Source organism: Octopus sinensis, linkage group LG12, assembly GCF_006345805.1.
Source record: "Octopus sinensis linkage group LG12, ASM634580v1, whole genome shotgun sequence".
NCBI classification, from domain to species: domain Eukaryota; kingdom Metazoa; phylum Mollusca; class Cephalopoda; order Octopoda; family Octopodidae; genus Octopus; species Octopus sinensis.
In genome coordinates, this window is record NC_043008.1 from 77,333,435 (window position 1) to 77,346,767 (window position 13,333).

A 13,333-nucleotide genomic window follows, 5' to 3' on the forward strand; every position below is an offset into this window, starting at 1 on the left:
CACAGACACACAAACATATTCACACACACTTATATATATATACATATATACGACAGGCTTCTTTCAGTTTCCGTCTACCAAATCCACTCACAAGGCATTGGTCGGCCCGGGGCTATAGCAGAAGACACGTGCCCAAGATGCCACGCAGTTGGCATGGTGAGGACGGAAAAAACTGCCGGTTCGCCCACCCGACACCCCGCCAGAACTTCAGGGGACTCAAAGAGAAAAACTTTACCGAGGGAACACAAGAAATGTCTCCCAGGAAAACTTTCAAAAACGAAGTGTGCTCCTCAGATGTTCTGCGCAACGCAGCAGCTGAGCAAGAGTCTTTTTTATGCATGGCGGAAAGAATTGTCCGGCAGCTAACCTGGCTACACCAAGCACTGAGAAGGAACCCTGCCCACCACTATGCAAGACCACCACAGTCAACAGACACGGGATGGCCTCCCCTAATGCCTGCACAGCCGTCACCCCAATACTTTTACTAAATATTGGGGGCCTGTTGCATCAAAATAGAAACAAAATTTCTTTCCTGAGAGATCTTACTGCATGCAATCAAGCCCTATGCATAGCACTTGTGGAAACTCACCTCAACCTTGATATAGAGGATGCAGAAGTATACATACCAAACTATGCCATACTGCGAACAGACAGAAGGGAAAGGAGCGATGGTGGAGTTGCTATATACATCCGAGATGACCTCACACCCCAGGTCTTGATGACGTACTCAAATTCGGTATGTGACACCTTAATTGTATACATAAGACAACATAATATAGTCATATGCAATACATATTGCCCACCGGATGCCCCAAATCACATAGGCAAGTTTGAAGATTGCCTCACAAGAATTAAAGAAATCTCATGAATCTGGAACACCACGTGACCATATTTCTTATGGGTGATTTCAACTTCCCCAACGTCAAATGACCCAAAGGTCACATACTCTCAGGAATGAATCATTGCAAGCAAGTACAAGTGGAGTCCCTGCTCAACCTCACCAATGCCTTATTCATGGAGCAAGTTGTACTCAAGCCAACTAGGGCGAATAACATTCTGGATCTCTGCTTCACGAACAATATGGACATCATTCATGATGTGAAAGTGACACCGACATTAATTTTGGATCACAACATAATAGAGCTGTCTATGTTTGGGCTGAAAGTAACCAGAGACATACAGCCTAAAGGAAGCACCCGAAATCTCTCCAATCTGAACTTCCACAAAGCAGATTGGAAATCGATCCAAAAAGAGATCCTCAGAGAGGACTGGCCGGAATGTCTCTCCACACCAGACATTGATATGAAACTAGAATGTTTCATGTCTTCTGTGCAAGCCATATGCCAGAAATATGTCCCAGAGCACAAGGCCAAAACAAATAGGAGCAAGATTCCAAGAGACAGGAAGATCCTCATGAGACGACGAACGAAGGTTGCAAATCGTCTCAACCAACATCCCATAAGTAGCAAAACATCCTGCCTAAAAAAAACACTGATGGAGATCGAAAAAAGTCTGCAACAATCCTATGTGAAGGAGAAAGCAGACAAAGAAGCCTGGGTTATAAAAAACATTAAATCAAACCCAAAGGCCTTCTTTCATTACGCAAAAGAAACAGTCTCAGTGCACTACAAGATAGGACCCCTCCTCCAAAAGGATGGCTCCCTCACAGATAGTCCAACTATGATCAGTGAGATTCTGAATGACCAGTTCAAAAGTGTCTTTACCACCTCGTTGGAACACAGACAAGTGAACGAACCAGTGGACTTCTTTGCCGCCTCACCTATAACCAGCGAGGCGGTTACAATAGAATGTATTGACATTAGCGAAGAAGATGTCTTACAAGCCATAGATGAAGTGGACACAAACTCAGCTGCTGGCCCAGACGGTTTCCCAGCCATCCTCCTCAAAGTGTGTAAGCATGCCCTGGCAAAACCCCTCAAGATTCTCTTCCAGAGCTTTCTTGCGAATGGCAAACTGCCAAGCAAGCTGAAGGAGGGAATAATATGCCCAATACATAAAGGGGGAAGTAGAGCAGATGCCAAAAACTATAGGCCTATCTCTCTGACTTCACACATCAGCAAAGTCATGGAAAGGATAGTCAGAAAGAAACTAATCGCATTCCTTGAGGAAAATAACTTGCTGAGTAATACCCAGCATGGTTTTCGACCAGGTAGGAGCTGCCTGACCCAGCTCTTACAGCATTATGACTGGGTGTTGAGGCAGTTACTCAACAAATCAAATGTGGACGTAATCTACCTTTATTTTACAAAAGCTTTTGACAAGGTGGATCATGGTATGATATGCCACAAACTACATGACCTCGGCATAGCTGGAAAACTTGGAGTGTGGTTGCATGACTTCCTGAAAGATAGGAGTCAGGCAGTAGTGGTTAATGGAGTCACCTCTATGAACACACAAATAGTGAGTGGTGTTCCACAGGGCACTGTCTTGGGACCACTGCTTTTTATAGTGGCCCTCTCAGATATGCCCTCAAATGCCCGGATAGCCACTCTGGCCAGCTATGCAGACGATACGAAAGTCTCGCAGAAAATACAGAACCCTAGCGATGTTGCACACCTGCAGCAGGAGTTGGACTCAATCTACAGATGGGCTGAGGATAATAATATGCAGTTTAATGTTGAAAAATTCCAGGCCCTGCGCTACCAGCATCCAAAACTGAAAATTAAACTTACAGGATATACCGGTCCACAGGGAATTTCAATCCCAGAGCCTAAGTCTTTGAGGGACCTGGGTATCGACATGAGTGATGATACCTCTTTCCAAGTGCACATTACCAGGATGGCGACAAAGTGCAGACGACTGGCTGAACATTCAGAACCAGAGATAAGGAAACCATGATGGTCCTCTGGTGGACATTCGTCCTCAGTCGCCTGGATTACTGCTCACAGCTATGGTCACCCACCAATGTAAAATTAACAGCGGACCTTGAAGCAATCCAGAGAAGATTCACAAAGAAGATCGTCTCTTTGCAACAGCTCAGCTACTGGGAAAGGTTGAAACAGCTAAGACTCTACTCCCTGGAGAGAAGACGGGAGAGGTATGCAGTAATATGTCTGGAAGATCCTGGAAGGAATTGTGCCAAATTTTGGCATTGTAAGCTACACCAATGCTAAAACGGGATGACACTGCATAGTGCCAAAGATCCCAGCAATGCCATCACGCTTCAGGACCAGCTTCTGCAACAGCCTGGGTTTCAAGGGCCCACAGCTTTTTAATATTCTCCCAAAGAGTCTGAGGAACTTGCACAAAGTAGATGTAGTGGTTTTTAAATCAAAGCTGGACATCTTCCTGTCAAGAGTCCCAGATGAACCTACCTCATGGCAAGAGGTGCAAATGAGAGTAGCTGTATCAAACTCCATTCTTCACCAAGTGCCACATATTAGACGAGGTTCGTCGCAATAACAGTGTAGCATATCGACCCCAGGACTTATTCTTTTTGTAAGCCCAGTACTTATTCTATTGGTCTCTTTTTGCCGAACCGCTAAGTGACGGAGGACGTAAACACACCAGCATTGGTTGTCAAGCAATGCTAGGGGAACAAACACAGACACACAAACACACACACATACATATATATATATATATACATATATACGACAGGCTTCTTTCAGTTTCCGTCTACCAAATCTACTCACAAGGCATTGGTCGGCCCGGGGCTATGGCAGAAGACACTTGCCCAAGATGCCACGCAGTGGAACTGAACCCGGAACCATGTGGTTGGTTAGCAAGCTACTTACCACACATATAGCAAAGATGACATTCCAAAAGCTGGAACAGTTTGAATGGGGAGCTATAACTCCATTCACCATATTCACTGGACATTGCTCCATCTGATTATCATTTATTCCACAGTCTTCAAAATCATTTGGACGGAAAACATATGAATCCTGTAGACAATGTCAGAACATTATTGGAGGAGTATTTTTTCATCACAGACAAGTGGATTTAGTAAGAAGGGCCTTCCAAGTCTTCAGGACAGATGGAAGAGCATTGTAGAAAACGAAAGAGTGTATATTTTAGATTAAAAATTAATTTTGGTTATCATAATTTTGAAAAATAAAAGAAGTATAAAAAACTGCATTATTTATGGGATGACCCAATATGTATATATACCCACACACAGATAACTGATTGACAGGAGGGATAAATATGAGATGAAGTGGTAAAGAAGAGTTTCAGGAGATTCGATTCAGCATTATGGAGGAGATGGCAGAGGATTTCAATGATTCGTGTCATATAGTACTTGAAAAGAGGCATCTACATGTTGGATGTGTGGTAATATAAATACTGAGGTGGAAGCAATGGTGATGAAGAGGTATAACATATTTCCAATGTATCCTTATTAAGCTTCTATCTGCTGTTCCCACTCTTTTTTTTAGTACCCTCACATCTCTACCACTCACTCTTTCTGCACTCAATTTTTCTTTTGTGTTAATGAGCCATGTGAATAGGTTCAGTAAAACTTTTGATAGCTAAACCATAAGACTTTCCTTTAGCTGTGCACCAAGATATTAGAAGGTAGGCTTGCACTTGAGATAGAGGCAGGCTACTCATCTTGAGGTACCACTGCATGTCCACTTAACTACTGCTGTAACACAGAAACAGTCAAAAGTAGGCATCCAAATGTGTGGAAGTATGTGAGAAAAACAAAAGGTCCCTACAGGATTAGATTCAATTATCACAAGTCTGCCTTTAATACTCCAGAGAGAATACCACAGACTGGCAAATATGGTCATTAAAATCAAGCACCATGAAGTACAGTATAAAGTGGAAAATCTTTGAGACGTGCAAGGCTTATTTTAATAAGAGCAAGCAGTGTAGATTATGTTTACCTGAGAAAAGAACCATATTAAAAAAACCTTCTCAGCCCCTAGACATCTACAAAAACTGCTTGCATGAAAGAAGGTGTATGTTATCATATCTACAGGTCTCATCATTACTATCACCAATTCTTCTCCTTTGGCTCTTTCACCACCATATCCTGAGAATCCACCAAAGAGTTTAACCAAAATATACATAACTGAACATAGACACATATGCAACCTATCATGAACTTACGCATCTGGGTGCCCGCCTAGCATCTCCAACCCCCATAGAGCCCCTATACATAGAATACCTCAACACATATTCTAACCCTACATGAATATCAATCTATAACCTAAGAAGCATTAGATGTGGTGTGCAAGAGAGACGACTGCACTGGTATGGTCATGTGGCAAGAATGGATGAGGATAGCTGTGTGAAAAAGTGCCACACCCTAGCGGTTGAGGGAACCTGTGGAAGAGGTAGACTCAGGAAGACCTGGGATGAAGTGGTGAAGCATGACCTTCAAACATTAGGCCTCACCAAGGAAATGACTAGCGACCGAGACTTTTGGAAATATGCTGTGCTCGAGAAGACTCGGCAAGCCAAATGAGACCATAACCCTGCTTGCGAAGACCTGTTGAGGCAAGTGAAATTGAAATCAAAATCAAATCAAAATCAATTCGATGACTGGCATCTGTGCTAACAGGAAGCAAAGAGCACCATATGAGTGTGATCATTGACAGAGCGGCTATTTGAGTATGATTGTTGCCAGAGCAGCCAACTGGCTTCCGTACCACACCATCCAAGCGTGATCATTGCCAGAGCAGCCAACTGGCTTCCATACCTGTGGCACATACAAGGGCACCATTTGAGTGTGATCGTTACCAACGTCGCCTCACTGGCACCCGTGCCGGTGGCACGTGTAAAAAGATTCAAGCGAGGTCATTGCCAGTACCGCCTGACTGGCCCCCATGCCGGTGGCACGTAAAAAGCACCCAGTACACTCTTGGAGTGGTTGGCGTTAGGAAGGGCATCCAGCTGTAGAAACTCTGCCAGATCAAAATTGGAGCCTGGTGCAGCCATCTGGCTTGCCAGCCCTCAGTCAAAATCGTCCAAGCCATGCTAGCATGGAAATTAGACGTTAAATGATGATGATGATGATGATGAACCCATACACACATTTTCAGAAAATCCTTATAGACTTACATTTCAGAAATCTTTGGAGCTGAGAGACATAACTCTTGTTATAACTCTTCAGTTTGTCTTGTTGCTTTTCACAGTAATTGGATGTGGATTTTCACCTCCAGTAATGGAGAGCAGTCAGCATCTATATTTTTTTTCATACTTGCTCTGTTGAGTACACACTATATAATCATGTTGTTATAAAACATCTGGTTTAATACCATGTGAAACCATTTGATAAGACTGGCCATAATGAATATATAATACCATACACTGCACACTTTGATTAAAATATATATATATATATATATATATATATATATATATGCATATATATGCATGCATGCATGTGTGTATATATGTATATTTATGGAAACTATTTAAATAAAACTCACCGTGCAGGACAAGGAGCTGTGTTGCAGACAGTTGTCTGGGTGGGTAGCTTTGTAAAAGGGTTACAGTTAGCATCTGTTACTATGGTCTTTGAGTTGGTCTTCACACAAACAATTTTGGTTTCCTGTGTTCCTGGAGGAAAATAACAGAGAATGTTTATATTACAAATATTTGTAATATTGACTAAACCACAAGCAATGGCATGCAAGGAGTGAGAGGCTTTGATGTGTTATCATAATTCTAAATATCTGCCTGTTTGTAGAGTTATTGTGGAAACTGCAGTGACAAAGCGATGAGGGGATGGGGTTTTCATCATCATGGTGTTAATGGTTTTACCATTTATGATAAATATGTAATGGCAGATAGTATGCTACTCTGCTATGATAAACAAAAGAGATTAAAACTGTTTTAGTGTTGTTCTAGTGGTATAATTTTACATGTATGTACTAAAGTAATATGAGAGTAAAGATGACCTAATTGATAAGGTCCAAAACAAGCAGTTGATTAGATTAACAAATTGTACTCTGTTAGTTGAAAACATTTAAATTTCAACAACTGAATTCTGTAAATTATAAGAATTTGTATAATCCAGTGTTGTGAATGGTTGCATCATTCTGGGACTGCTAAGTCATTAGTTGGATTGTAATATGCTAAGTTCAGTTCTTCTGATAGGAGAAAATATCAGGAGTAGAAGAAGAGAATCCAGATAAAGGCATATGTTCTAGTGGTTCTGGTGTCAACCTCACAATTCTAAAGATTAAATTACTGGACTAAGCAACATGTTGTTCCTTGAGCAAAGCGTTTCATTTTATATTTTTCAAGCCCAGTCAGCTGAAAATTAGTACCAGCTAAGTGCTGGTGCAGTCCCCTGCACTCTCTCTCTCTCTTCAACCGTTATAGTTCTTAATGTTCAGCTTAATCAATGGTGGGAGGACCAAGAAGCTATTTACATCTGCTTACAATTACATAGGCACCTAAAACAATTAGTGAAAGCATAAAACAAACTTGCTGGTGTGCAGAAACTATTTATGGTACTCTGAATATATGAAGAAAATAGAATAAGGGAAATAAATGAAATGCAGTGAATTGGTGATGGATAACAACCAAAGCAGAGGCAGATAAAAATACATAAAGTAGGAATTTTTGAATAATGAAAGATGTATCAGTTGAGAACTTCATCAAAACTAAGTAGAACAGAGAAACTAGGTCTTACAAACCGTCAAAGGTAAATGGCAAAATTGCTGAAAATGTGAACAGTTTTTAAAAATATGTTCAGTTCTGTAAAGATTTGCTTTTGGTGTAATAGATAAACAAGTTAGTTTTCTATCACTAAAGGAGCCTCTACATGGTCATTCAGCTTGTCTAACATAGAAACAAAATGTCTCTCAAATCACATCCTACTATATTGAAGAAAAGTGACATAGGTAATGTAGTCCTAGATAACTACTGGAAAAGATAGGATGGTTACAGCTGGTGTGTATTTGACTATAAGTCTGCTTGAACAGGTCTGACCCAGGACTAAACAACAACGAAAGAATAATAACAACGACAGCAATAACAACAGCATCAGTAACCACCACTTCCATAACAATGACAGTACATATTACTCATTAATGTCCAAACAACTACAGTGTCTTATTTCCATTGTCATCTGTTCTATATAAGGGGGTAAGGAAATGATCCTCACCTTGCTCGTATGAAAGCAGGTCAACATGTTTACAGCTGAAAGGTCAATACATGATCTACTCAGTCACCCTGATTCATTGAATAAGAACTTGTTTTACTTATAAACTCTGTTTTCCCTAAATTTACTTTAATTTGAACTCACTTTCCTTGATTCTATTTTCTCAATTTAGTAATAAATTTTTGGGAATATATCAAGCTAAGTGCAGAGTCTTTGCATATTCTCAAGACATGCTAGAAATGACAACAGAATTACCCTACTGTCCTGAAAATAGAAGAATATAAAAAACTGTGAAATCCTCAATACATAATTTCTGAAACATAGAAAAGGGATGGTCATGGTTAGGCATCTCTGATCATAGGTCTACTAGAAAAGGAACTGACTATGGTCTATAAACAACAACATGTTAGGTTGTGTATGACATGATAACTTGATGGACTTATCTCAGACTCAATGTCTTTGTTCTCATATGAAGCTGTTTTTGAGAACTTCTATATGCTGATGATCTAGTTGTTATAGCTGAATCTTAGGTGAAATTAGAGAAGAAATCTGACATATGGGACCAAAACCAAAACTTGAAAGATCTCAAGGTAAACTTAGCAAAGAATAAAATCTTAGTAATTAGGAAAGAAGACAGGATCCTGATATTATCAGGCAAATAGCCTTGCTCAATTTGCAGAAAATAGGTATGTATAAAATCCATGAGCTGTATTCAGTGTAAGCTATGGACTCACAAGAGTCTATAAGTAAATCACAGGAAGATAAACTTTATATATGACAGATGAACTGGAGCAGTATGTAGTAGGATTGAACTAGAAACAGATCTTTTCGAGTACTTGACTAGATCACTAGAAACAGTTAAGAGATTTTATTACCTAAGAGACATAATTAGGAGAAGTGGTTGTTCAGAAAGTATAGCAGCCAGGGTAAGAACAGGCTGGAGAAAGTTCAGGGAGGTACTACTTCTATTGGCAACAAAAATTTTTTTTCTCAGGTGTAAGGGCAGATAATGTGATGTCTGTGTTAGAATTGTGATACTGGAAGATAGCATGATGTAGGCCTTAAATGTAAAAGACTTGCGAAGCTATAAAAAAAAAGAGAAGAAATGAAGCTAGCATGCTCCAATAATTATGCAATGTGAATGTGTATGAATGTCAGAGAACAAATAAACTGAGAGAAAAGCTAAGTATAAGAAGAATCAAGAGTAGTACAGAAGAGAGAAGACAGTGTCGGTATGGATAGGTGATGCATGTAGAGGATGAGTGCTGTTTAAAGAGGCACTCCATTCTAATGGAACCTGCAGAAAAAAAGAGACCTAAGAAAACTCGAGATTCATCAGTGGAGAATGACATGAAGGTGATGTATTGCATGGTGGAGATGACAAAGGACTATACTGATTGGCAATATGCTTAACTATGGAAGACTAATCTACTTATGCCAAAATATACCCAAATATAGGGGTAGTGTTAAGAAGCCAAGATATATTTTATGTGCTCAGTGAATACTATCTGTGCTATAAAAGGCTGCATTGGATCTCCCTCACCTCTAACATTACGCTATTGTACTATTGGTCTGCACCCCCACTCCTCTGAGACACCTCTATAGCCATCTGACAACTACCCTTATCTTTAACTCACCACCCACCCTTATCATTGTTCACTTCTACTATTGCCAATTACTCTTTTACTAACTCCAAAATATCCCAGCCTTTTCTCATCCTAGTTTTGTCCCTTCTACTCTCTCACTCATTCTGGCCCTTCTAATAACTTATTCCCTCACTCCCTCTTGTCCCTATCCTCAATTACCTGAGTAAATGTACATTTCCTAGGTTACTGAGAACTCTTTACACATACACTTAGATCCACCCCTCTCATTTCTAACCTTTCTATTGTCATTGTTCCCTCCTTGGTTTACATGTCTTAGGTTATTGAGTACTTGCCACTTTTATCTTGTACAGGTAACATAACAGAACCTATGGTGTTCCCTCTACAGGTGGATAGTGAGAGAGGCTACCTCCCTAAGGATAGTGCCATGATAATGCTTCCAACACATACTGTAAAGTGATTGGTAAATGAACAAAGAAAGTGTAGGGATGTGAGTTCCTTTCAGTCTTGTCTCACCAAGTCCTATTCAATCTTGCTAGTGTTGGCAGCACAAGAAAATGCATCCAGTACATTGTGTAAAATGATTGGAAACAGGAAGGGCATCTACTAAAGAGGCTATACCAAAAAGATTTATAAGAGCACCAGTCTAAGTCATTTCATGGAAAGTGGATGTAAAATGATAATGATAATGGTAATGATGATGCATGTGTGTGTGCACATGCATGCATGGACACGTGGACACACACACACACACAAACATCCACACCCAAATTTAACCCTGGCAGGATCTGAAAGGCAAAAAAGATTTTCTCAATCATTTGAAGTGATGTTCTCTCACTTGAGGCAAATTATTATCTTAAATTTGTTTGAAATATTAATTATCAAAGTAAAGTTGACATTTGAAATTTTAAAGAAATAATTAATTACAAACTTTGAAATAAACAGAAACTAAATACTTTGATATGTTTCACTCTAGGAGTAAGTTAGAATTTGTTGATTAAACCTTTGATGATAGTGAGACAGAGTAACCCATGGCAGAGATTGTAGCTGAAAGGGATGGAAGTTGCCAACTTGTAATGTTTAATGATCTCTTTACAGCAGAAGTGCAGACAACTTAATTACATCAAAATACACAACTTTGCAAGAAGTACAAACTTGATTTAAGACACAGACCGTAATGGTGTGTGTGTATAAATGAAAAGGAAGCAATGAACAGTAAATTGGGGACTGTTATCTAAGCAGGAACACAAAGCTATTATAGAATATTACCAGAGATCTCTCAGCATCCTGAATTACGCCCCCATATTTGTAGTTCGGGAACCTATTGCTAATTTAATGTCAATGAAACACAAATACTTGACAAGCAGGAATAGACTTCCTATAAACCCTTAGGGATCTGTAGTTTATATTATAATGTAATTTGTTCTGCAGGCTATTTCATGTTATGTAAGCATCCAGATGTCAGCCTAATAGCACTAGCCAAACCATGCAAGCTGTACACTACTCAGAACAATGACTACTGTGGGAAATATTATACAATTCCTACATGGTACCTCATTATTAGTACAGTCAGACTTACATCTCCCTGCTGGCATAGTTTCTTTGATTTAGATGAAGGTAATGTGTTGGTGCAATTCTGAGTTTCTCATAAAACCTCAAAAGATTGTAAATCTCTTTACAGTTTAGCTACTTTAATTCCTATAAATTTTCTATTTCAGTAAATTAATTGTTGAAGGATTAACCCTAAATAAGAGTGAGTTGGATCAAAACTACACCATCCAAACCATCCACACTTGCTACTAAAAATATCCCATTCTCTTCTTTCATCCAGCATTTTGTTTCTCATAAAACAAATTACCCCTTTAACTAATCAATTAAGTTCCACATCAGAACTCATTAGATTAAGCTATAACTGCTGAAAGCTGTCTTTGGGTAACACAAGTAGGGGTTACGTTGAACTTTAGTGTATGGAAGGGTAAGTCAATTCCTTATATATGTAGGAGAAATTCAGCCTCTTATGTATATATATTGATTGTTCATCTGTATATTATCTTCCACATTATTTCCAGAGGAATTGAACCCCACATAGAAAATCAATGAATTAATTACTCATATGTTTCAGTGCTAGTACTGTTGTTTACTAAAGACTGGAGTTGTTCCTAGTATCAGTGGCTAAATGGATTACTGAGCATTGTGTAGGTGAAAAAATATGACATCACATCATACAGTCTAGCACTGTATATACTCCACTAATTACAATTGTAACACTAGATATGTGAATCACAGGTGTACATCTGATACTGCATACTGTATCACTGGTTTTATAGATAACAGTTGGATATCAAATATAGTATAACTGAATCACTAGATCTACTGATCAAAGTTGTACTACAGGTATGGTACAACTGTATTACTGGATCAGTGGATTACAGTAGCTCAACTGAATATTTTATGTGCCATAGACTTGTTCAGTAATGTTTAACATGGTGTTTTGCCACAACAATAACAATTCTTTGTAAAATAAAAATATTTAAAAATGTCCATGACCTCAGACCTGGGCTAAAACCAGTAAAAGATAAAAGATATATTTTTATAGAGATTTCTCAAGTGTAGAAGCTGTTTCGTATCTAAGATAATCTTGTTATTCTATATTTTTAGAGTCTGAAAATATTTTTCTTGCATTAGTTGAAATAACATGACTAGTTTGTATGTGATAAGGGAAGTTATGTGGATCTAGTTCCTATGAAGTCTCGTTATCTCTTACAGTGTTTCAGTTTTGACTGTAAGTGTTGGGGGCCCCCATACTTTCTGGGAAACGTCAAAATACCTCTAGTACCATCACCAATGGGAACCAATAAAAGGATGTATTATAAGCTAACTGTGCACTCTGTTACCTTTAATATTCAGTCTAAATTATAAATTTTCAACAGCTTTTCAAGAACAAATTACTTTGTTAAAACATGGATAATCTATATCTTTTGATTTCTAACAAATTCTGTTGGGATACACCAAATGTTGGTGGGCCTGAGATTTACAAGGATCTGCTGCAAAGTTCATAGGCTGACCAAGATACTCTCATGGAGTATGACCAAACAGGGTTTATTTTTCAACATTATGGTCCACATTCTTCGATTGGTGTTGCAGTGCTTGGATCCTATTGATGGAGAAGCTTTCATCCTGTTGGTCAAAAAAGTCATCAGCAGCAGATATGACGTCATCATCTCTGATACTGGTTGCCAGCCAAGTGCCAAGTGTTTTTTCATGTTGGGGAACAGATATTAGTCAGATGGAGTTAAATCAGGAGAATAGGGATGATGATGATGATGAGAATCATCATCATCAGTAGCAGCAGCAGCATTTAACATCTGCTTTCAATGCTAGCATAGGTTGGATAGTTTGACCAAGGGCTGGCGAGCCAGCGGGATGCACCAGGCTCCAATCTGATCTGGATAGGTTTCTACAGCAGGATGCCCTTCCTAACGCCAATCACTTCATGTGTGTACAAGGTGCTTTTTACATGCCACCAGTACAGGGGCCAGTCAGATGGCAGTGGCATCGGCCACAACTATGATTTCACTTGACTCAACAACATATTACTTGATGATTGAAGGGTATTTTAAATGGGCCTGTTATGTGACATTGG

General features: G+C 39.2%; 1 protein-coding gene across 5 annotated transcripts in view; it reads right to left on the reverse strand.

The window, feature by feature from the left end:
* Positions 1-13,333, reverse strand: part of LOC115217863 (ADAMTS-like protein 4) — a 442,200-nt gene that overhangs the window by 22,026 nt on the left and 406,841 nt on the right. For all 5 annotated transcript variants that reach the window (XM_036508060.1, XM_029787575.2, XM_036508062.1 and 2 more), the window contains one exon: positions 6,405-6,534. In XM_036508060.1, coding sequence (XP_036363953.1) covers positions 6,405-6,534 — 130 coding nt within the window. The remainder of the gene's footprint in view (positions 1-6,404; positions 6,535-13,333) is intronic.